This window comes from Panthera pardus, unplaced genomic scaffold (genome assembly GCF_024362965.1).
Source record: "Panthera pardus isolate Hobbes unplaced genomic scaffold, ASM2436296v1 HiC_scaffold_20, whole genome shotgun sequence".
In the NCBI taxonomy this organism is placed as follows: Eukaryota; Metazoa; Chordata; class Mammalia; order Carnivora; family Felidae; genus Panthera; species Panthera pardus.
In genome coordinates this window covers 92905918-92928932 of record NW_026526766.1, presented here as the reverse complement: position 1 = coordinate 92928932, position 23015 = coordinate 92905918, and the positions used below count along the sequence as shown (strand labels likewise).

Here is a 23015-nt window from a genome sequence, read left to right as displayed (position 1 = left end):
GCCGCAAGGGCAGAGGTGGGTACTGACAATGGGGCGGTCAGGGCAGCCCCCGGGGCAGGCTGCGTGTGGGGGAAGGAGCGGAGAAGCCTGTGGTGCTGACGGGGGCCTCCAACAGGCTGAGCCCCTGGGGCAGGGGACAGGATTCGCCCCTGCCCCAGGTGGGGTTGGATGGCATGTGGAGGCAGGAAGCTGCCCTCCCCCTGGCAGTGGCTTGTGGGAAAGGCCTGCCAGTGACTTCCTGCCCTGACCTAGCAGGGAAAAGGAAGCGTCCTCAGGATGTACGGTGGGGTGGGTGGGGGACCGTGCCCCCCACCCACCCACCCCACTGTAAAGAAGGAGCTGGGAAGGGGCAGGTAGCTGTGGTTCCCCCCAAAGCCTGCCATTCAGCTTAGGGTGCACCCTCTATGCGAACCACAGACACTGGCCATCTCCCGGCCTGCACCTCCCGTTGGCAAGTGGGGAGACTGAGGCTGGGGAGGAGCCACCCGAGCCACCCACAGAGGTTCCCTGCCCCCTGCTGGCCTCTGCTGGCCTCCATGGGAAGCGGCAGCCTCACCCTACCAGGCATCAAACTGCCTCTGCGGAAATCACTCCATTCCAAATTCCGTGTGTGGAGGCCTGGCTCCCTCTGCTCTCCCAAACAGAGAGGAAAACGAGCCCCTTACAGTGGGGGCAGCCTCCGCCTCCTCAAGCACCCTGCCCGCCCCACCTGCCGGGAGCCAGAGAGCTGCAGCACCACACCCCCGGCCCAACCAGGCCCATCCTGACTCTTGGTCAGCAAGTGGCTCCTTCACAAGGGACCAAGGGACGAAGTTCTTCCGGCGGTGGGACAGCGCACCTACAGCGCTTCTCACAAAAGCCCCACCCCCCCCCATCCCCCGCCTTAAGAGGCGCGGGTCGGGAAGCACCTGGCGGGGCCGGAACGTTGCTTCTGGACGCACTGAAGGCAGACGTTGCCCGCCCTGCACAGGTGGCATCTCCAGCCCGTGCTAAGCTTTCCCCTCCCCACGTGCGGGCGGCCACACCCTTCCAGCCTGGCAGTGACCCTGGGGACCGAGACCTGGCTCTGACGTCCAGGTGAAATCCCTGCCTGCAGCACTTGAACGCGGGCGGGTGGAGGTGTTGACGCGGTGGGAGCCGAGCCTCCCCTAGCATCCCTTCAGGGCGCCCTGGGGGCCAGTGACCGCCTTGGGGCGCCTCTGCGGGAGCGCGAAGATCCCAACGGGGGCTGCTGTGCGCGGGCCCGATGCCCCCGGGAGAAAAGCGCCCCGGAGGGGCGGGATGAGTCGGTTTAGACGGGGGCTCTGGGGCACGTCACTTCGACGCCTGGCGAGATGGGGGCGACCGAGGAGGCCGCCCGCGGCGGGGCAGAGCTCCAGGAACCCGCGCGGATCGCGGCGGCTGGCGCGGCGCAGCGCGGCGCCTTTAAGCGGGGGCGGTGCGGGCGGGGGGCGGAGCCAGAGCGGAGCCGGTCCCGGACGCCCGAGGCCCCGCCCCGCGCGGGCGATGCCGAGCGGCGCGGCGGGCGGCGGGGCCGGCGGGGCGCGCAGAGGAGCGGGCCGCGGCGCGAAGGCGGCCGGAGCGCGGCCCCGCCATGGGCTTCCTGCACCAGCTGCAGCTGCTGCTCTGGAAGAACGTGACGCTGAAGCGCCGGAGCCCGGTGAGCGACCCCGCGCGCCTCCCGGCCTGCCCCGAGCGAGAGGGCGCGCGCACCGGGGCCGGCGGCGCGCTTTCCGCGCGCACGTGCGGCCGGGCGCGCGCAGACCCCGGGCGGGCGCCGGGGGCGGCGGGCCCGAGACCCCTTCCCGCCGGACCCCGCCCGCCCTGGCGGGCTCCGGCCTCCGGCCTCTGGGGAGGGGGCTCGGCCGTGCCCAGCCCGCAGCCCGCGCCCGCTGACATTCGCGGTGCTCGGCTGAGTCACGGGATGGGCGCCCTGCGCGGCGCGCTCTTGGGGTCTAGCTGCGCGAGTAGGGGGGAGAGCGGTCCCAGGACCCTGGGGTCGCGGGAGGCCCTGGTTCCCGGGACAGAGGACAGTCATGGGGGGACTCTGTCCAGCCCAGAGGCTCCTTGGCCTCTGGGCCCAGCCCCCCTGGAGTCCCTGCAGGGACCCTGCCCCTTCCCTCCCTGCACCACCCCTCTGCCCTTGGGCAGACACCTCTCTTCCTCCTCCTCCTCCTCCTCCTCCTCCTCCTCCTCCTCCTCCTCCTCCTCTTTTTCACCCTTCCCGAAAGTCCCTTAGCCCGTGCTCCTGCCTTCTCACCAATGGGAATGTCCTTGCTGTGGCAGCATCGGCCAGCCTGCAGCCCTGCACCCTTTTGTCCTTTGGGGCAGTCCTCCCTGAGGCCAATCCGCCTTCTGGTCTCCCCAGCCCCAGCTTCCTTTGGGAGCCGGATCCTGCTATTTGGAGATGTGACCTCCAAGCACCCCAGCTGTCCGCCCGTGCCTGGGGCGGCCAGGGGCCTGAGGGTACAGGACACAGCAGCTGTCAGGGGCAGAGGCCCTGGTGAGGAGCCAGCCTGGGGCAGAATGGGTACCATCACGCCGGCCCTCACCGCTCTTGCCCCGGGAAGGGCAGGGCCATCTCTTGTTGTCCTGCCCAGCCGACAGCAGCACATGCACCAGAGAGGCCTGGGCAGCTCCGGTTTCTGAATGGGCCCTGGGGATTTTCCACAGTGAGGCCCAGAGCAGGCTGGGGTCCAGAGTGGGGGCCCGAGGAGGAGGCATCCCCTTGCCCACCTGGGGCCCAAGAGGCTCCTTTCCCACCTGACTCTGAGCCCAGTGGGGCTGATGAGCCTCTGCATGGGTGCCTCCTTGAGAAGGGCTCTGGAGTGCATAATGAGAAGCCCAGGGCTGCAGGCAGGGTGGGGTGGCCATCATCACCATGGCTGGCTGGCAGGAGTGCCTTGGGCACCTGAGCCTGGCAGGGAGCCGGGGTTGAGTACACTCCCTGCCCACGTGCCTGGGGCTGGCTGGCACCGGGTCCCATGGGTCAGGCCTGCAGCCTCTGGTGCACCTTCCCCTGCTTCAGATTTGGGGTTACTGGGGGCACCAGGGCAGGGCTCAGGGGAGGAAAGGAGACTGGGATGTGGGCATTAGCATTATCCCCAGGGTTCTCAGCAGGAAGGGCCCCCAGGGTCTGGGAACAGAGCCTAGAATGATGGTCCCTGCATCCACTGGAGACCTCAAGGCTCAGGGAAGGGAGCAGTGGCTTGTGAGGCACCTGGCAAGCAGGTGGGAGGTGCCTTCTGCCAGGTACCCGGGAGTGGCCCCCACCTGCTAGGTTGGGCCTTCCCTAGAGTCTTCCTGTACCCTGCCCAGCGGCACCACCAGGGACTGGTTGGGCCACATGGAGGTCCTCGGCCTGAGGCCACAGCAAATCAGAAATTCCTCCTCCAGGGTGGCTAAGGCCTTGCTGGGCTCGCGCCGTGGGGCTGGGGCAGGGGCTGGCCAAGTGCCTAGCCCACTCCTCCTGGCTCCCCACTTTCCTGGGGAGGTCTTGGGCTTTGGAGTTGGACCTGCGGGCTTGGCCAATAGAGGTTCTGCTCTGCGTTGTATGCGCTTCTCTGGGGGAGGGCTTGGTTTGGAGGGAAGGGACGAAGGCCCTCTGTGCCCTGCTCTTTCACTCTTCCCATCTCTGTGCCTTGGTTTCTCCATCTGAGTGTCGCCTATCCCCTCTTAGCTGGGACAGGTCTGCCCTGCTGTAGGGACTGCTGTAGCCTCACCCCTGGGGTCAGGGTCAGGCCGCTCCGTTCAGGTCTCCTCTGTACTCCCCTTGACACAGCAGGAGGTGGCTCAGGCCCAGAGTGGGCACCCAGGCCCCGGCAACACCACGGGGGCACCCGGCTAGTCTCAAGGGACTGGGGTTTAACCACCTTGCCGGCCGCTGGTGGGGTGCCCAGGTGGGGTGCCCAGGTGGGGCGCCCAGGTGGGGCCTAACCTGCACTGCCTGCCTGTAACCAGATGCCCCTCTGGCCGCCCGCCCGCCCGCCCGCCAAGCAGGCCTCCCTCCTCCCAGCAGCTCCTGCGCGGCCGTTGCTATAGCAATGAGGAGGTAGCCGCGGCCTGTTGCTGCAGTTACGTGGTGGAGGTGCCCGGTGGCAGGGCGGGTGTGGGTGGGGCTGGCACCACGGCCGAGACCCCGCGCTCCTGCGTCGCCACCTGCATGCAGCCACCCTCACTCTGTGCCCGTCCCCAGCCCCGTGGCTGCCCGTGGTGCCTCTCCAGCTAGCCCTGGGAGGGGGTGGAGGCTGGCACGGGCTGGGGCGAGTGTGGGGTGCAGACACACAGTGGGGTGTTCCAGGCCACAGAGCACGATTGTCAGAGTGCGATAAACAGGAGCAGCTGGTCCACCCCAGGGGACCGGGAGCCTGGGCCCTGGGCCAGGCGGAACCGCCACCGGGGTGGGGGCTCTGAAGCTGCTTCGGGGGCAGGGGGCGAAGAGGAAGGAAACCTGGAGCCTCTGAGAAGAGCCAGTGGAGGTCGGGGTGTGTCTTTGGGCTGAGCAGGGGGCTCCCCCTCAGGGCAGCTGGCCTGAGGTCCCGTCTCTCCACCTTCCCTCCCTGAGCCGGGAGAGGTGGGGGTGGTCACGGGAGGCCTGGGTCCCTGGGGCTGCTGGCATTTGTCTCCCACACAGAGCAGTTCCATCAGGGCTCACCTTGGCGCCCAGGCGGGGGTGGCCGGGGCAGTCCCAGGAATACTGAACAGGGGTGCTGGGGAGGGCAGGCAGGGCTGCTGAGCGCCCCCCACTGCCGTGAACCACGTTGGGGGTGGGGGGAGGGGAAGGGGCCAGGGCGGAAGAAGGTACCTGTGCCTCAGGGACTCAGGGCTGTCAGACCTCTGACCAGGTTTCTCTGGGGGCTCAGGACCCGGGGCTAGAGCCATGCCTCCTCCTGTCCAGGCTTTGGGGTGTGATGACGGGTGTCACAGCCAGGAGGACTCACCCTGGGGGACTGTGGGAGCTGAGATGGGGCCCACGACCACCTCCAAGATCCTAGCCTGGGGAAGGGGAAGCTGAGCTGGGCAGATGCACGGGTCAGAGTAGACCACAAGCTGGCTGTTTTGTCTCTCCTGGCAAGTCAGTGTGGCAAACAGGACCCGGGCCAGGGGGCGGGAGACCTGGTTGACCTGGGCCAGACAACACTCGCAGTTGCGCCCTTCGAGAAGGCCCTTAAAGGAAGGGGGTGGGGCTGCAGACTCTGTTGGCCCCCAAGGGCCTGCGTTGACCTTTTGTGGCCTCTGTGGGAATATGTGGGGCCCACGCTGGCTCTGCCTAACCAGGAAGACATCTGTCTGGGGAGCGGGGGGCTCAGGCCTGTCCCGTCCAGCCCCCGGCAGGTGGCGTGGGAGGCCAGGCTGCCGGGCAGGTACCTTACTCAACCTCCCTTTCCAGTGGGTCTTGGCCTTTGAGATCTTCATCCCTCTGGTCCTCTTTTTCATCCTGCTGGGGCTTCGGCAGAAGAAACCGACCATCTCCGTGAAGGAAGGTGAGTGTCCTTGGCGGGGGGGGTGCCCAGGGCACAGCTGGGGGGTCAGGGTGGGGCAGGCGGTCCTCACCGCATCACACATGCCTGTCCTGTGTGCACGCGGCCACACACGTGTCCCAGCTGCCACGCTCCCCCGCGCGGTCCCTGGCCGCGCCTCCTGGCTGGGCTAGGGGCCCGGGGCGGCCGCGGCGGCCATCCCTCACGGTTCTCCTCTGTTCTGTTTTACCCGTCCCCCGCATGGTCTCTTGTCCTCCTCCTGGGCCTGCATGCAGTCTGTAAGTGAGGCCTTCCTGGTGCAGCCTAAGCGTGCCCCAACCCCGCTTGCATTAACAGCCTTTCCGGGCCTGGCTGCGTCCTGCAAAAACCCCTCTCCGCTGTCAGGGACAGCTGGAGCACTGGGGGACGGTGGGCGGTGGGTGCTGAGTGTGCCTGGGCCACGGTGGCTCCCGGGCCCAGCTTCTGGGGGTTTCCATCTCCCTGTGGGGTCACCCGGCCCTGCTTTGCAGGCCCGGGGCCAGGTCACCTGGCTGCTCCCCCAGCAGACCCCTGTGGGTTCCTGCGTTCTCTCTGCTAACCAGCTGGCCAGAGAGGTCAGAGGTCACTTCCCGGTGGGGGGGCCCCACGTGCTCCCCTGGGCTGTGGCACCCGTGCCACACCTGAATTCTTGGGGAAGGCGTCAGGGCACTTTGGCCTTGGCTGGCTAAGGGAAGAAGGACACCCTGGGAGTCGGGGGCAGGGATGGCGAGATACCCTTTGACCTCTGACCTGCTGGGGTCCTTTGCACCAGAGCTCTTGGCCCTCTGTCCCCTGTCTGCTGCCTGAAGCTGCTTTTCCTCCCTGACTTTCTCTAAATTTCTTTATTCGGCTTCATCTCCCTTCCCTTTCTTGACTCCTTCCCCGTCTCCTGTCCTTCTGTCTCCACCCCTCGGGTCCTCTCACCTGCCCTGACCGCCAACCCCCCCCAGCTTTCTACACGGCAGCGCCGCTCACCTCTGCGGGCATCCTGCCCGTCATGCAGTCTCTGTGCCCGGATGGCCAGCGAGACGAGTTTGGCTTCCTGCAGTACGCCAACTCCACGTGAGTGCCCCCCACCCCGCCCTCCGGGAGCCCACCCCCCTGCAGAGGCCAGTGGGTGACCTCGGATGGTGGTGCAGGGTCACTCAGCTTCTGGAGCGCCTCAACCGCGTGGTGGAGGAGGGCAACCTGTTCGACCCGGCGCGGCCCAGCCTGGGCTCGGAGCTCGAGGCCCTGCGCCAGCACCTGGAGACCCTCCGCTCGGGCCCGGACGCCTGGGAGAGCCTCCCGGACAGACCTGCAGGTGCACACCGGGCCCTGGGCGGGCTGGGCTGGGCTGGGCCTGTGCGGCGGGGCGGGGGGTGGAGGTTGTTGAGACCTGAGCTCTGGTGTCAGCTGGGTTCAAACCCCGGCTTGGTCGCTTCTGACCGTGGGCTCGCGGCTGGGCCTCCGTCTGAACCGTCACTCCGAGTTCCCGGGGCAGACGTGCTCGGGTGGTCCCGGCCGAGCTGACCGCCACAGTGGCCGAGCCCGGTGCGGGGAGCTTGGCGCTGAATCTGTTCTGGGTGCCTAGACCCTGGGCCCAGCTGGCCCTCAGCGCCATCCTTCTGCCTGTCCAGTGCCCTCCTTCTCTCTGGGCTCGGTGGCCAGGGACCCACGGGAGCTCTGGCGTTTCCTGATGCAGAATCTGTCGCTGCCTAACAGCACGGCCCAGGCCCTCCTGGCTGCCCGGGTGGACCTGCCTGAGGTGAGGTGGGGCAGGCGGCCTCTGTGAGCGCGTGTCTGCTCCTGGGTAGCTGCCAGCCCTGGGCACTGCATTCCACCCTCCTCCCCTGCTTGTAGGAATGGAGGGCACGGGGGGGGCGGTGGGGGGGGATGCGGGGCTCTGAGGCAGCCCCGGGGCCAGGCTCTGGAACCTCCTGGCCTGAGCCATGCCCCCTTTACACCCCAGGTCTATCACCTGCTGTTTGGCCCTTCGCCTGCCCTAGATGTGGGGTCAGGACTCCCCAGGGGTCAGGAGCCCTGGAACAGCCCCCTATTCCGGATGGAGGTGAGAGGGCCTCTTAGTGGGATGGGGGTGTGCTGCCTGCTTCTGCCAGAGCGGGTGAAAAAATGGGCCCCCTCGATAATTCCGAGCTTCTCCTGGGAGGTGAGGGAGGTCTCTGGGAGTCTGGCTGGCATGGAGAGGGGGAAGGCAGGACAGCGATGTGTGTCCATCCCTCCTACTCCCCCCCCCCCCCCCCCCCGCCCCGTCACAGAACCTGGGCTGTCTCAGACTTCACACACTGGGTGGCGCAGGGGGCGACCCGAGGCCTTCTTGGGTTAGGGCCTTGGTTTCCTCTGGGCTGAGGCTCCCGCCCAGCGGTTCCCCGTGCCTCGCCCCCAGGAGATGCTGCTGACGCCTGCCCTCCTGGAGGAACTCACGTGTGCTCGGGGATCCAGGGAGCTGGGTCGGATCCTCACCGTGTCCCAGGGTCAGCAGAGGGCGCTGCGGGGCTACCGGGATGCCGTCTGCAATGGGCAGGCTGCAGCCCGCGCCCAGCGCTTTTCTGGGCTGGCTGCTGAGCTCCATAACCAGCTGGATGTGGCCAGGATCGCACAGCAGGTGAGGTCCTGCCTGCCAGCTGGCCCACAGGTCCACTGTGCTGGGGCTTCTCGGTGTCCTAGGGACTCCCGGGCCCAAGGCTGTCAGTGGGGCGTGCCCGTGGGTGGGTGTCCCGCGCTCCCCCAGTGACACCATGCCTCGTGTCCCCTGCCTCACCCCGTGGCCTCACCCCAGTGTGCTTCCTAGCCCCTCGCCAATGCTCACCTTCTCTCTGGATGCCGACCCTCCCGCATCCTCTCATCCCAGCCTGTGCCCTCCCTGACCCACCTCCAGATCGGCCCCCAGCCCCTGCTCCTCCTAGGCCTGCATTTCCCCACATGCTCATTTCTCCTCAGCTGGGCCTGGACACCCCCAACGGCTCGGCTCCCCAGCAGCAGCCACCACCCCCACAGCGGCTGCAGGCGCTGCTGGAGGACCTGCTGGACGCCCAGAAAGTTCTGCAGGATGTGGACGTCCTCTCAGCTCTGGCCCTGCTGCTGCCCCAGGGTGCCTGCGCCCGTCGCCCTCCGGGGTCCCCAGCCAGCGGCCCCGGCAGGATGGCCAACGGCACGGGGGCGGCGGCGGCGGTGGGCACGGGCTCCAACTCCACAGCGGAGGAGGGAGCTCCGTCCGCTGCGGCTCCTGCCTCCTCCGACGCGCTGCAGGGCCAATGCTCTGCCTTCGTGCAGCTCTGGGCCGGCCTGCAGCCCATCCTGTGCGGCAACAACCGGTAGGTGGGCGGCAGGGAGACAGGGGTGGGGGTCTGATCCCAGGCCTGGCTCTGACCCCCGCCCATCTTGACACCGGGGCACCCGGCTCTGTGTCCCGGCCCCATGCCCCACCCCTGCCGATGCACCCCTTCCACGCTGAGGTCCCGCCCCTGTCAGTTCTTGAGGCCCCACCTCCACCCCCACCCCCCTCCCTCCCGGATCCAGACCCCGGGCTCCGCCCCTCATGCCCCGCCCCCACCCTAGCACCATCGAGCCCGAGGCACTGCGGCGGGGCAACATGAGCTCCCTGGGCTTCACCAGCAAGGAGCAGCGGAACTTGGGCCTCCTCGTGCACCTTATGACCAGCAATCCCAAGATCTTGTACGCGCCAGCGGGCTCCGAGGCCGACCGCGTCATTCTCAAGGTTGGCAAGTCTGGCGTGCCGTGTGCTTGAGCTGCACGTGTCTCTGGGGCAGGAGCTGAAGGAGCTGGGCACCGGGTTCTGCAGGCCCGGGACCCCTGTGCCGAGTGGGGTTGGTGGAATTGGCATGGGAGGGGCGCAGCCTGGCGCTTGAGCACTGACTCGGCTCTGCGGGGGGAGGGGGAGAACCCACAGGGGGCGTTTAGGGTGCAGAGGCCCTTGGGGGCCAGGCATGGCCAGGGCCCGCAGTGCTGGTTTGGACAGAGGAGAGGCTGCACGTGAGGATCTCTGCAGCACCCAGTGGGTGACGATTGGGTGGGGTAGCTAGGCGGTATGGGACCAGCTGAGGGCAAGGTGTCAGTGGCCAATCCAGGGGGAGTCCTGTCTGGGAGAAGTAGAAGCTAGGGCTGGAAATGGCCCCGGAAAGGGGGGAGTCTATGGAGGGGTCTTTAGGATGACCGGGGGCAGGGAGGCAAGGGCCAGGTGTCAGGACCCTGGAAGGGACACGTGGAGAAGGGTCCGACAGAGGAGGCAGGAAGGCACAGCTGGCGACGTAGGGGAACCCCGAAGCCATGTTGCCCCAGGAGCCAGAGCACAGCCTGTTTCGTGGGGTCACTGCGGAAAGGTTGGGGAGGGAGGGTTTCGAGCTTCTAGGTGGCAGTGTGGCCAGAGCAACTCTGGTTTGGGGGAGGACTGGCCTAGGGGGAGACAAAAGAGTGGAGGTCCCCCCTTGCCGGCTGGGGTCCGCCCTGAGCCCCATGACCCGTGCCCTCACCCTCTGCAGGCCAACGAGACCTTTGCCCTTGTAGGCAACGTGACTCACTACGCCCAAGTGTGGCTCAACATCTCTGCCGAGATCCGCAGCTTCCTGGAGGAGGGCAGGCTGCAGCAACACCTCCACTGGCTGCAGCAGGTGGCGGGGGTCCCGGTGGGGGGTGGGCTGCAGAAGGCTGCGAGGGTGCTGGGCGGGGCTGGGCTGCAGAAGGCGGCGGGCGTGCTAGGCCGGGGTGGGGTGGGCGGAGCCCCCGGTGTCAGCCCCGCCCCCCTGAGCCAGGCTTCCACCCCCAGTACGTGGCGGACTTGCGGCTGCACCCCGAGGCATTGAACCTGTCGCTGGAGGAGCTCCCGCCTGCCCTGCGCCAGGACAATTTTTCGCTGCCCAACGGCTCCGCGCTCCTGCAGCAGCTAGACACCATTGACAACGCGGCCTGCGGCTGGATCCAGTTCATGTCCAAGGTGGGGTGCGTGGCCCCTCGGGCTCCGCCGGGGCGGGGGGCCGGCTCCAACAATGCCCCTCCCCTCAGGTGAGTGTGGACATCTTCAAGGGTTTTCCCGACGAGGAGAGCATCGTCAACTATACTCTCAACCAGGCCTACCAGGACAATGTCACCGTGTTCGCCAGTGAGCTGGTCCCCCTCGGGCGGGTCCCTAACTCCTGTTCTTCCTCCTCCCCCCTCCTCCAGCCCTAGCCTCGCGTCTCTCCATCACAGCCCTCCTGTCCGCTGTACCTGCCCCTGTGCCCCTTTTCCTTCTTCAGCCTTGCCCACCTCGGTCCCCCTCCTCCCTAGCCCTGCCCTACAACTCCCCTATCTTTTCCCAGCCCCACCCCTCACCCCCTGGCACTGCCCCAGACCCTGTACCCTGCTTCACGCCCCGCCCCCAGCCCAGCCCTGCCCCTGCAACAGGTACCTTCCCAGCTCCCCGGCCCCACCTTTTCCCTGGACCTGCCCCTCGTGGCCCAGTGGTGCTCTGGCTAGACAGTCCCCTTCGTGTCCCCGCCCCTTCCTCCCTTCACACCTTCACCCTGCGGCCAGCCTGGGGTCTGCCCCTCCACCTGCCCCTCGTCCTGTCTCCAGGCGTGATCTTCCAGACCCGCAAGGACGGCTCCCTGCCACCCCACGTGCACTACAAGATCCGCCAAAACTCCAGCTTCACTGAGAAAACCAACGAGATCCGCCGGGCCTACTGGCGGCCGGGGCCCAACACAGGCGGCCGCTTCTACTTTCTGTACGGCTTCGTCTGGATCCAGGGTGAGGGCCGCTCCTGGGGCAGCCGGGGTAGGGCCTGGCCACCCCCCCCTGCCGTGGCTGACCTCTCCCACCTGCAGACATGATGGAGCGTGCCATCATCAACACCTTCGTGGGGCACGACGTGGTGGAGCCTGGCAACTATGTGCAGATGTTCCCCTACCCCTGCTACACGCGAGACGAGTGAGTGTGTGTTGGGGGGGGCCGGGGGCTGGGGCTCAGGCTGAGCCCTTCCCCTCACGCCCCGGCCCCGACCCCCCCAGCTTCCTGTTTGTCATCGAGCACATGATGCCGCTCTGCATGGTGATCTCCTGGGTCTACTCAGTGGCCATGACCATCCAGCACATCGTAGCAGAGAAGGAGCACCGGCTGAAGGAGGTGGGGGGCGGGGGGGTGGGGGGGTGGAAGGGGGAGGTGGGGGGGGAAGGGGGAGGGGGCAAGGATAGAGGCAGGGGGACCGGTGAAGGTGGAGGGGAGACCGTGGGCACCTCTCCTTCCCTGGGCCTGGCTGGTAGGGCAGAGACCCGTCATTCCTTCGTGGCACCCCCATCCCAAGGCCTCCTGCCTGCATCCCCCCCCCCCTCCCCCGGCCACCTGCCCACAGGTGATGAAGACAATGGGCCTGAACAACGCCGTGCACTGGGTGGCCTGGTTCATCACGGGCTTTGTGCAGCTCTCCATCTCTGTGACGGCCCTCACGGCCATCCTCAAGTACGGCCAGGTTCTCATGCACAGTCACGTGCTTATCATCTGGCTCTTCCTGGCGGTCTACGCTGTGGCCACCATCATGTTTTGGTGAGCACCGTGGGGCTGGCAGGGGGCTGGCAGGGAGCCTTGCTGGGCCCTGGCAGAGTGCCTCTTGCGTCCACCCAGAAAACGCAGAAACACCCCTTCTGGAGCTCCTCTGTCCCCCGGGAGGTTGCGCCAGGAGGGCTTTGGGCTGTGCCCTAAGGGTCGGGTGTGGCTGATGGCCGTGGCCCCACCCACCCTAGCTTCCTGGTGTCTGTGCTGTACTCCAAGGCCAAGCTGGCCTCGGCCTGCGGTGGCATCATCTACTTCCTGAGCTACGTGCCCTACATGTACGTGGCGATCCGCGAGGAGGTGGCCCACGATAAGATTACCGCCTTTGAGAAGTGCATCGCGGTGAGGATCAGGGATGGCTGGGGGTGGGGCGGGGCCCATCCTCCTTCCCCCGCTGACACCACTGTGCCCTCAGTCCCTGATGTCCACCACAGCCTTCGGCCTGGGCTCCAAGTACTTTGCCCTGTACGAGGTGGCAGGTGTGGGCATCCAGTGGCACACGTTCAGTCAGTCGCCTGTGGAAGGTGATGACTTCAACCTGCTCCTGGCCGTCACCATGTTGATGGTGGACGCGGCCGTCTACGGGGTGCTCACGTGGTACATCGAGGCGGTGCACCCAGGTACCAGCTGACCCTCTGCAGGGGGAAAGGAGAGGGTGTGTGGCTCCCTAGAGGGTGCACATGGCCTGGGGCGGACCTGACACCAGGCCCTGGGTCAGCCTGCCTTCTGCACCACCCCCCCAACCCCTAGGCATGTACGGGCTACCCCGGCCCTGGTACTTCCCACTGCAGAAGTCCTACTGGCTCGGCAGCGGGCGCACAGAGGCGTGGGAGTGGAGCTGGCCATGGGCTCGCGCCCCCCGGCTCAGCGTCATGGAGGAGGACCAGGCCTGTGCCATGGAGAGCCGGCGCTTGGGTGAGGCGGGCACCCAGGGGGCGGCTGGGGCAGTCACTGGGGTTGGGGGACCCCGGGGCGTCCTCAGCTGACCCGCGGCCCTCGTGCAGAGGAGACGCGGGGCATGGAGGAGGAGCCCACCCACCTGCCGCTGGTGGTCTGTGTGGACAAGCTCACCAAGGTCTACAAGAACGATAAGAAGCTGGCCTTAAACAGGTTGAGCCTGAACCTCTACGAGAACCAGGTGGTGTCCTTCCTGGGACACAACGGGGCTGGCAAGACAACGACCATGTGAGTGTCAGTGCAGGGGGTGGGTCCTCACCAGGTGGGCAGCAGGGTGGGGCTCCCGGCAGGAGGTGGGGGTCGTGACCCTGCCCACCCGCCCAGGTCCATCCTCACGGGCTTGTTCCCGCCGACCTCGGGTTCGGCCACCATCTACGGGCACGACATCCGCACGGAGATGGACGAGATCCGCAAGAACCTGGGCATGTGTCCGCAGCACAACGTGCTCTTTGACCGGCTCACGGTGGAGGAGCATCTCTGGTTCTACTCGAGGCTCAAGAGCAGGGCCCAGGAGGAGATCCGCAAGGAGATGGACAAGTGGGTGGGGTGGGGGCGGGGCTCCGGGGCGGCCCCCGGGCGGTGGCGGGAGCCCGCGCGCGCGCCCCTACATGCGCCGCCCTGCCCGCAGAATGATCGAAGATTTGGAGCTGTCCAACAAGCGGCACTCGCTGGTGCAGACGCTGTCGGGCGGCATGAAGCGCAAGCTCTCCGTGGCCATCGCCTTCGTGGGCGGCTCCCGCGCCATCATCCTGGACGAGCCCACCGCCGGCGTGGACCCCTACGCACGCCGAGCCATCTGGGACCTCATCCTGAAGTACAAGCCGGGTGAGCGGAGCGTGGGGTGGGTACAGGCGGCCCCGGCCGGCCCCACCCAGCCCAGCACCCTGAGCCTGGTCCCTCACCCCCCTCCAGGCCGCACCATCCTGCTGTCCACCCACCACATGGACGAGGCCGACCTGCTGGGGGACCGCATAGCCATCATCTCCCATGGGAAACTCAAGTGCTGCGGCTCCCCGCTCTTCCTCAAGGGCGCCTATGGGGACGGTTACCGCCTTACTCTGGTCAAGCGGCCTGCTGAGCCTGGGGACCCCCAAGGTCTGTGCTGAGACTGCCTGAGCCGGCCTGGGGCCCTCCTCTCCCAGGACCCCCTTTCCAAGAGCAGTGAGCTCGAGGGGCGGGCCCTCAAGGCTTACCTTAGTGAGCCTGGGGTGCCTGGTCCCTCTCCTCGGTCCTCCTCTTGACCTGGCTGGGCTCCCCCCGTAGAGGATCCCCCTCCCCCAGCCCCCCACCCCCCTGGTGAAGCTCTTCTCCATTCCCCACCCCTCCTAGAGCCAGGGCTGACGTCCAGCCCCCCAGGCCGCACCCAGCTGAGCAGCTGCTCAGAGCCCCAGGTCTCCCAGTTCATCCGCAAGCACGTGGCCTCCTGCCTGCTAGTCTCCGACACGAGCACAGAGCTCTCCTACATCCTGCCTAGTGAGGCCGCCAAGAAGGGGGCTTTTGAGCGCCTCTTCCAGGTATGGGGTGGAGTGAGTTGCGGGGCGGGGCGGGGTGTGGAGGGGGCGGGGTCGTGGTGGTGGTGGTGGAGTGGGCTCCAGGGTGGGATGTGGAGGGGGCGGGGTGGTGGTGGTGGTGGTGGAGTGGGCTCCAGGGTGGGATGTGGAGGGGGCGGGGTCGTGGTGGTGGTGGTGGTGGTGGAGTGGGCTCCAGGGCGGGGTGTGGAGGGGGCGGGGTCCTGGTGGTGGTGGAGTGGGCTCCAGGGCGGGGCGCGGGAGGGGCGGTCCCTGCCGCATCGGGTCACGCACAGCCCTTTCCCAGCATCTGGAGCGCAGTCTGGACACTCTGCACTTGAGTAGCTTCGGGCTGATGGACACGACGCTGGAGGAGGTGTTCCTCAAGGTGTCAGAGGAGGACCAGTCTCTGGAGAACAGTGAGGCAGGTGGGAGCCCCGCTCCACCCCGCCTGACCTTGGACCCGCAGCTGTCTGCCCACTCTAGCCTGGTCTCTGGGGACCGAGGATTCTGGGTGGGAACAAGGTGCCAGGGTTCCCTGCCAGGCCGGCTCTGGGGCTGAGGAGCCTGGGTCGGTGGGTGGCCATGGGAATTGGGGCGCCCCAGGGTGAGGTGGGGTGAGGGTCTTGGTGGGTGAGCACGGGGACTGGGGGTGGCACGCTGGTCTGAGTCCCCCTTGTCCCCTCCCTGGCCCCTGTGCTGTGGCAGATGTGAAGGAGTCCAGGAAGGATGTGCTCCCAGCGGCGGAGGGCCCGTCGGGGGAGGTGCACGTTGGCGATCTGGCCCGGAGCACAGAGCTGGCCCAGTCACAGGTGTCACTGCAGTCCGCGTCCTCGGTAGGCTCTACCCGTGGAGACGAGGGGGCCACCTACGCAGACGTCTACGGCGACTACCGACCCCTCTTCGACAACGCGCAGGACCCGGACAACGTCAGCCTGCAAGGTGGGGGGTGCGGCTGGCTGGGGCTGGTAGGGTCCCCGGAGGGTGGCGTCGGGCCGCCTGCTCAGCCCCCCTCCCTGTGCAGAGGCTGAGGCGGAGGCCCTCTCGAGGGTCGGCCAGGGCAGCCGCAAGCTGGAGGGCTGGTGGCTGAAGGTGCGCCAGTTCCACGGACTCTTGGTGAAGCGTTTCCACTGTGCTCGCCGCAACTCCAAGGCCCTGTCTTCCCAGATCCTGCTCCCCGCCTTCTTCGTCTGCGTGGCCATGACCGTGGCCCTCTCCGTCCCTGAGATTGGTATGGCCGTTGGGTCAGGCAGCGTGCTGGGGGGACCAGAGCCCCACTGCAGTGGGGCTGTGGCTCTTCCCCCTTCCTGGACCGCCCGCTCTGGGCCTGGCGGGCACACTTGGGGGCTTACTGGGGACTCGGGCCTCCTCAGGGCCAGGCCCCCAAGCTCCAACCCCGTGGGTATTGGGAAGAGGGGACTGAGGCCTGGGGGCCACCAGCAGGCAGTCAGAACCTGCTCAGGTTTCCTCGTGCATCCTGCCAGGTGACCTGCCCCCTCTGGTCCTGTCACCCTCCCAGTACCACAACTACACCCAGCCCCGTGGCAACTTCATCCCCTATGCCAACGAGGAGCGCCAGGAGGACCGGTGAGGCCATCTGCTGGGCAGCTGTGGTGGACAGGGGCCGGGTGAGGGAGGGGAAGGTGGGCGGGCACTCTTCCCCCCACCACCACCGCCCAGGCTAGGCTCACACCGCGGGTTTCCACAGATTGCGACTGTCGCCGGATGCCAGCCCCCAGCAGCTTGTGAGCACGTTCCGGCTGCCGTCGGGCGTGGGCGCCACCTGCGTGCTGAAGTCTCCGGCCAATGGCTCGCTGGGGCCCACGCTGAATCTGACCAGTGGCGAGTCACGGCTGCTGGCCGCGAGGTTCTTCGACAGCATGTGCCTGGAGTCCTTCACGCAGGGGCTGCCGCTGTCCAACTTCGTGCCGCCCCCACCCTCACCTGCTCCGTCCGACTCCCCTGTGTCCCCAGAGGAGGACCCCCTGCAGGCCTGGAACGCTTCCCTGCCACCCACCTCTGGGCCAGGTATGGGCCCGCCAGGCTGCCGGGGGGCGTGGGACGGCACGGACCTAAGCTGACTGCCGGCTGTACCCGCAGACAACTGGACGTCAGCACCCTCCCTACCGCGCCTGGTGCGGGAGCCTATCCGCTGTACCTGCTCTGCGCAGGGCACCGGCTTCTCCTGCCCGGGGGGTGTGGGTGGGCGCCCGCCCCAGATGCGGGTGGTCACAGGAGACATCCTGACCGACATCACCGGCCACAACGTCTCCGAGTACCTGCTCTTCACCTCTGACCGCTTCCGGCTGCACCGGTGAGTCAGGTGGGGGTTCGTGCCAACTGTGGGCGAGGGGGCAGACCACCCACTGCACGCCTGGCCTCACGCCGCTCGACCCACCTGCCCAGGTATGGGGCCATCACCTTTGGCAACGTCCAGAAGTCCATCCCAGCCTCGTTTGGTGCCCGGGCCCCAGTCATGGTGCGGAAGATTGCGGTGCGCAGGGCAGCCCAGGTGAGCGGCACGGCCCCGGGCCCTGCAGCGTCCAGCTGTGGCCGGCATGCTGCAGGGACCCACGGTGCTCTAAGGGTGTTTCTGCGTCCCTCCCAGGTTTTCTACAACAACAAGGGTTATCACAGCATGCCCACCTACCTCAACAGCCTCAATAACGCTATTCTGCGTGCCAACCTGCCCAGGAGCAAGGGCAACCCGGCAGCCTATGGTGAGCCTGGGTGGGCTGGGCTGGGGGCCGGGCAGGGTGGGCGTGGAGCAGGTCCCTGAGGCTGCCCTCCCCTGTCTGCAGGCATCACCGTCACCAACCACCCCATGAACAAGACAAGTGCCAGCCTCTCCCTGGATTACCTGTATGTATGCGGGCGGGTGGGGGGGACGGGGGTGCGGGTGCGGGGCAGGGCTGATGGCTGCCTTGCCCCCAGGCTGCAGGGCACAGATGTGGTCATCGCCATCTTCATCATCGTGGCCATGTCCTTCGTGCCAGCCAGCTTCGTGGTCTTCCTGGTGGCTGAGAAGTCTACCAAAGCCAAGCACCTACAGTTTGTCAGTGGCTGCAACCCCGTCATCTACTGGCTGGCCAACTACGTGTGGGACATGGTGTGCTCCTCCTGCATGGCTGAGGGGGGTTCCCTCTACCCCTAGACCCCTGCCGTCCCCTCCCCCTGTCTCCTGCCAGGCCCACTGGTTCTGGCCCCAGCACCCCCCCCAGCCCCACTCCTGCACCCCTCACCCCTGCTCCTGGGCCCTCACCTGCCACTCTTGCTCTGGTAGCTTAACTACCTGGTCCCAGCCACCTGCTGCGTCATCATCCTGTTCGTGTTCGACTTACCGGCCTACACGTCACCCACCAACTTCCCCGCCGTGCTCTCTCTCTTCCTGCTGTATGGGTAAGGGGGAGTGGGCCGGGAGGAGGGCCTGGGGTGGGGGCGGGCTCCCCGTGACCGCCTCCTGCCCGCCTGCCCGCAGGTGGTCTATCACCCCCATCATGTACCCGGCCTCCTTCTGGTTCGAGGTGCCCAGCTCCGCCTACGTGTTTCTCATCGTCATCAACCTCTTCATTGGCATCACGGCCACCGTGGCTACTTTCCTGCTGCAGCTCTTTGAGCACGACAAGGTGGGGCAGCGGGGTGGCCGGGCGTGGTGGGCAGCAGGCCCGAGGCTGTGCCCGTGACCCCCCCGTCACCCTCCAGGACTTGAAGGTTGTCAACAGTTACCTGAAAAGCTGCTTTCTCATCTTCCCCAACTACAACCTGGGCCACGGGCTCATGGAAATGGCGTATAACGAATACATCAACGAGTACTACGCCAAGATTGGTGAGCGGGCTGGGTGGGCGTGCGGAGGGGGGTCCGGCCCGGCCCGGCCCGGAGATTGAGGGTTCAGGCGTGAAGGACATGGCTGCCGGGGGCGCAGGCACAGGCCCTGAGCCGGCTGCCCCACAGGCCAGTTTGACAAGATGAAGTCTCCATTCGAGTGGGACATCGTCACCAGGGGGCTGGTGGCCATGACGGTCGAAGGCTTCGTGGGCTTCTTCCTCACCATCATGTGCCAGTACAACTTCCTGCGGCAGCCACAGTGAGTGGGGGAGTGCAGGGAGATGTGGGGGCCAGTGGCCGGCCGGGCACTGCCCGTCTCCCTGCCGTGGCCACAGAAAGGTGGGGAGCACTGGGTGATGACTCCGCCACCCTGTCCCCACAGGCGAATGCCAGTGTCTACCAAACCTGTGGAGGATGATGTGGATGTGGCCAGCGAGCGGCAGCGAGTGCTGCGGGGGGACGCTGACAATGACATGGTCAAGATTGAGAACCTGACCAAGGTGGGCCCTGGGCTTGTGAGATAGAGGCCAGGTTGGGCGGGGCCCAGGTGGGAGGCGGGGCCCAGGTGGGAGGCGGGGCCCAGGTGGGGTGTGTTTCCGAGCAGGGGCGGGGCCCGGGGTGGGGGGGAGGGCCCCCCGGAAGGTGTACCAGGGCCCAGGTGGTGTCTGTTTCCAGACGGGGGTGGGGCCCAGGTGTTCGGGCGGGGGCCAGGTAGGGGCGTGTTTCCAGGCAGGGCGGAGCTGGGGGGGGGGGGCGGTTTCCAGACAGGGGTGGGGCCCAGGTGGGTCATATTTGCAGGCAGGGGCGGGGCCCAGACAGAGGGCGGAGCCCATGTGGGGGCCATGTTTCCAGACAGGGGCAGGGCCCCGGTGGGGCACGTTTGCAGGCAGGGCGGGGCCCAGGTGTGTAGGCGGGGCCCAGGTAGGGGTGTGCTTGCAGGCAGGGGCGGGCCCAGGCAGAGGGGTGGGGCCCAGGTGGGTCATATTTGCAGGCAGGGGCGGAGCCCAGGGGGCGGTGTGGTTCAGGGGGCCGGCCAGCCCGACTGGCAGCCCCGATGGGTGGGCTGACCCTTGCCTTCCACCAGGTGTACAAGTCCCGGAAGATAGGCCGCATCCTGGCTGTGGATCGCCTGTGCCTCGGCGTGCGTCCTGGCGAGTGCTTTGGCCTCCTGGGCGTGAACGGCGCGGGCAAGACCAGCACTTTCAAGATGCTGACGGGTGACGAGAGCACGACAGGGGGCGAGGCCTTTGTCAACGGGCACAGGTGCGGGCGGGCGGGCGGGCGCCTGGGCGGGTGGGGTGACTGCGGCCGCCGGCGCTGATGGCACTGTGTCCCCAGTGTGCTCAAGGAGCTGCTCCAGGTACAGCAGAGTCTGGGGTACTGCCCGCAATTCGACGCCCTGTTCGACGAGCTCACAGCCCGGGAGCACCTGCAGCTGTACACGCGGCTCCGTGGCATTCCCTGGAAGGACGAGGCCCGGGTGAGGGTCGCCCAAGGGGGGGCGGGGCGTGGGCGTGGCGGGCAAGAGGGGCGGGCCCTGACGCCAGTCCTCGCCCCCAGGTGGTGAAGTGGGCCCTGGAGAAGCTGGAGCTGAGCAAGTACGCCGACAAGTCCGGCCGGCACCTACAGCGGGGGCAACAAACGCAAGCTGTCCACAGCCATTGCGCTCATCGGGTACCCGGCCTTCATCTTCCTGGTGAGCCGGGGCGGGAGGCGGCCGGCCGGGCCGGGCGGGGTGGACGGGCCGCAGCCGCTGAGCCTGGCGCGCCCGCCCCCAGGATGAGCCCACCACTGGCATGGACCCCAAGGCCCGGCGCTTCCTCTGGAACCTCATCCTCGACCTCATCAAGACGGGGCGCTCGGTGGTGCTGACGTCGCACAGGTGCGCCCCCACCCCGGCGCGCCCCGCCCCCACCCGCGCGCCCCGCCCCCACCCCGCGCTCCCCGCCCCAGCCCCTGCGTCTCCGCCCCGCAGCATGGAGGAGTGCGAAGCGCTGTGCACGCGCCTCGCCATCATGGTGAACGGGCGCCTGCGCTGTCTGGGCAGCATCCAGCACCTGAAGAACCGGTGAGCCGAGCCGAGGGTGCCGGCGGCGGGGGAGGGAGGGGGGAGCGCGGGGGGGGGGGACGGGGGGCTCGGGGCTCGGGGCCACAGGCCTGTCCCGCAGGTTCGGAGACGGATACATGATCACCGTGAGGACGAAGAGCAGCCAGAACGTGAAGGACGTGGTGCGGTTCTTCAACCGCAACTTCCCGGAGGCTGTGCTCAAGGTGGGCGGGGCCCCAGGGGCGGGGCGGGGCGGGGCCCCAGGGGCGCCCAGCCGCCTCTGACCTCCCTGCGTCCCCAGGAGCGTCACCACACGAAGGTGCAGTACCAGTTGCAGTCCGAGCACATCTCCCTGGCTCAGGTGTTCAGCAAGATGGAGCAGGTGGCGGGCGTGCTGGGCATCGAGGACTACTCGGTCAGCCAGACCACCCTGGACAACGTGAGTGCCCCAGCTCGGCGCATCGGGCCTGCCTGGGCTGCACCCCGCTCACCCACCCACGCACCCCCGCCCGCCAGGTATTTGTGAACTTCGCCAAGAAGCAGAGCGACAACCTGGAGCAGCAGGAGACAGAGCCCCCCTCGGCTCTGCGGTCTCCCTGGGCCGCCTGCTCAGCCTGTTCCGGGCCCGGCCCGCCCCCACCGAGCTGCGGGCACTCGTGGCTGACGAGCCCGAGGACCTGGACACAGAGGACGAGGGCCTCATCAGCTTCGAGGAGGAGCGGGTGAGCCCGGCCTGTAAGGTCAGGGCAGCCAGGCTGGCCAGAGGGCTCAGGCTCTGCATAAGGAGAGGGCTTGGAGAGGAGTGGCCCCGGGGACTCCTGCCGCCCTGAGGGATCCGTCGGATGCTCAGGACTAGGGTGGACACAGGAGGCTTCGGGCACAGGTGGAAACAGACTGGTTGTAGACCCCGAGACACGTTGGAAACCTTGAGGGATTCCAGACACGGGCAGAGCAGAGGTGGGGTAGGGGGGAGCAGAGCCTGGGGACACAGGAGCCACCAGACTTGGCCACTGAGGGAGAACTCACGGGAGACAGAGGTGGGGGATCCAGTCCCAGGCCCTGCGGGTGCGTGGGGTAGCGGACGCCTCCCCCAGCGCGGCTCACCTGTCGTCTACCTACCAGGCCCAGCTGTCCTTCAACACGGACACACTCTGCTGACCGTCAGGCGCTGGCTCAAGGACGCGCAGTGGGGACAGAAGTCAGGCGGTGGCCGAGGCCCCACCCTGTGCCCCCCAGTGCCCGCCACGAGGCCCTGGAGTGGGGGCCCCCTCCAGCCCCTCACCTGTCCTCAGCACTGCCTGAGGCCACTGCGCTGCCCTCCCCTGATTGTGCCAAAGGTTGGCCTGGCCCTGGGCCGCACACACCCTCACCCTGCTCTGCCTTAAAGCCTTGGGGTCTGGCCGGCCCCCTAGCCTCTGCCCCCGTCCAGCTCTGCCCACCACCCCCAGGGCCACCAGGTGCCACCAGACCCTGTTGGCCGGGCCTGGCTCCTGAACGGGCCTTTCTCTGACACCCGAGACTGATGGGCCGGCCTGGGGCTGAGGATGGGGACTGGGTTAGGTCCCGCCCCCGGCCCTTATTTATTTTGCTCTAGGAAGAGGCCCCCTCATCCTGCTCTCATCTGGGGAGGCCCCCACCTGAGGGAAGCCATGGGCATGGGCCAGGGAGGGCTGCCTCAAGGGGGTGGGCCGGGCAGCAGGAACGGAGAAGCTGCCCCGCTGGCCAGACGAGCAGCCGGATCCCCTCCCCCACCCCTGCCCCCTGCCATTGCTCTCTCCCACCCAGCTTGGCCCCCTGCACACCCACCTGCCCGGGAGCCAGACCTGTACATAGCGCACAGATGTTTGTTTTAAATAAATGAACAAAAAAACCAGCGCCAGCCTGCGTGTGTGGAGTGGGGCGTTGGGGTGAAGATGGGCCCGGTTGATGCTGGTATGGCCCCTGCCCCACAGGGGCGTCTGCAGCGTCCCGGAGCGGTGGGCCCAGCGTGAGGGGAAGGTGGCTGGGTCAGCCTGGGGGGAGGGTGGGGGGGGAGGGCCCTCATCCCTGTAAATAGCTGTTGCTACAGATGGGGAGACTGAGGCGGGGGCTGTCCATCACCCCCCTCCCCTGCCCCGCCTACATAGCCCAGACTAGACTGCCTGCCCGGAGGCAGGTCCTGAATGGGCTGCTCTGAGCCACGGTTGCCCGCCCTTCGGGCCTGTGCTCCCTGAGGCCTAGACCCTGGGCCCCGTGCCCACTCAGGGCCCATGGGCAGTGGGGCAGTGTGCGCTGGGCTGTGTCCCTCCTCACCCAGGATGTGGGAGGGCTCTCAGGAGGAGGTGGTCTCTGGGCTGAGAGGGGCGTCCCGGTGGAGCGTGTGCAAAGGTTGGGGCCAGTGTGGGGACTCCCAGGGACTGCAGGGCTCGGTGGCAGTAGAGCCTGGAGACAGTGGGGCCACAAGGAAGGATCCCAGAGCCCGCACCGCTCAAGCTTGGCCGTGGTCAGTCTCCCATCAGAGACCCCTTCTAGGGGGCTGGAAGGGACACAGAAGCTTCCGGGCGGAGGACGGAGGGCCATGGGAACAGCTTGTCTCCCAAAACTTTTTACCCCAGGGGGTGGGCTGCAAAATGTCAGGTTTCTAACGATTTCATCTT

The 23015-nt window shown here is 67.5% G+C and overlaps 1 protein-coding gene across 1 annotated transcript; it reads left to right on the top strand.

Moving 5' to 3' along the window:
- Positions 1-1496: 1496 nt before the first annotated feature.
- LOC109258754 (ATP-binding cassette sub-family A member 2) lies at positions 1497-21644 on the top strand. The gene is given in 50 exon segments (XM_053908582.1): positions 1497-1660; positions 5390-5483; positions 6449-6560; positions 6638-6801; positions 7118-7245; positions 7450-7548; positions 7885-8103; positions 8439-8812; positions 9057-9216; positions 9998-10126; positions 10282-10449; positions 10518-10614; positions 11070-11243; positions 11321-11423; positions 11504-11618; positions 11845-12035; positions 12233-12383; positions 12457-12661; positions 12792-12956; positions 13046-13226; positions 13323-13535; positions 13627-13823; positions 13911-14093; positions 14328-14512; positions 14814-14934; positions 15215-15448; positions 15531-15737; positions 15991-16093; positions 16215-16534; positions 16607-16820; positions 16913-17018; positions 17115-17226; positions 17308-17368; positions 17441-17615; positions 17790-17905; positions 17985-18132; positions 18209-18332; positions 18459-18591; positions 18715-18832; positions 19417-19595; positions 19671-19812; positions 19893-19943; positions 19945-20028; positions 20111-20214; positions 20308-20400; positions 20501-20603; positions 20681-20818; positions 20896-20974; positions 20977-21101; positions 21502-21644. Coding segments are annotated over 50 exon segments (7299 nt in total). The 5' UTR covers positions 1497-1594; the 3' UTR covers positions 21538-21644.
- The last annotated feature ends 1371 nt before the right edge of the window (positions 21645-23015 follow it).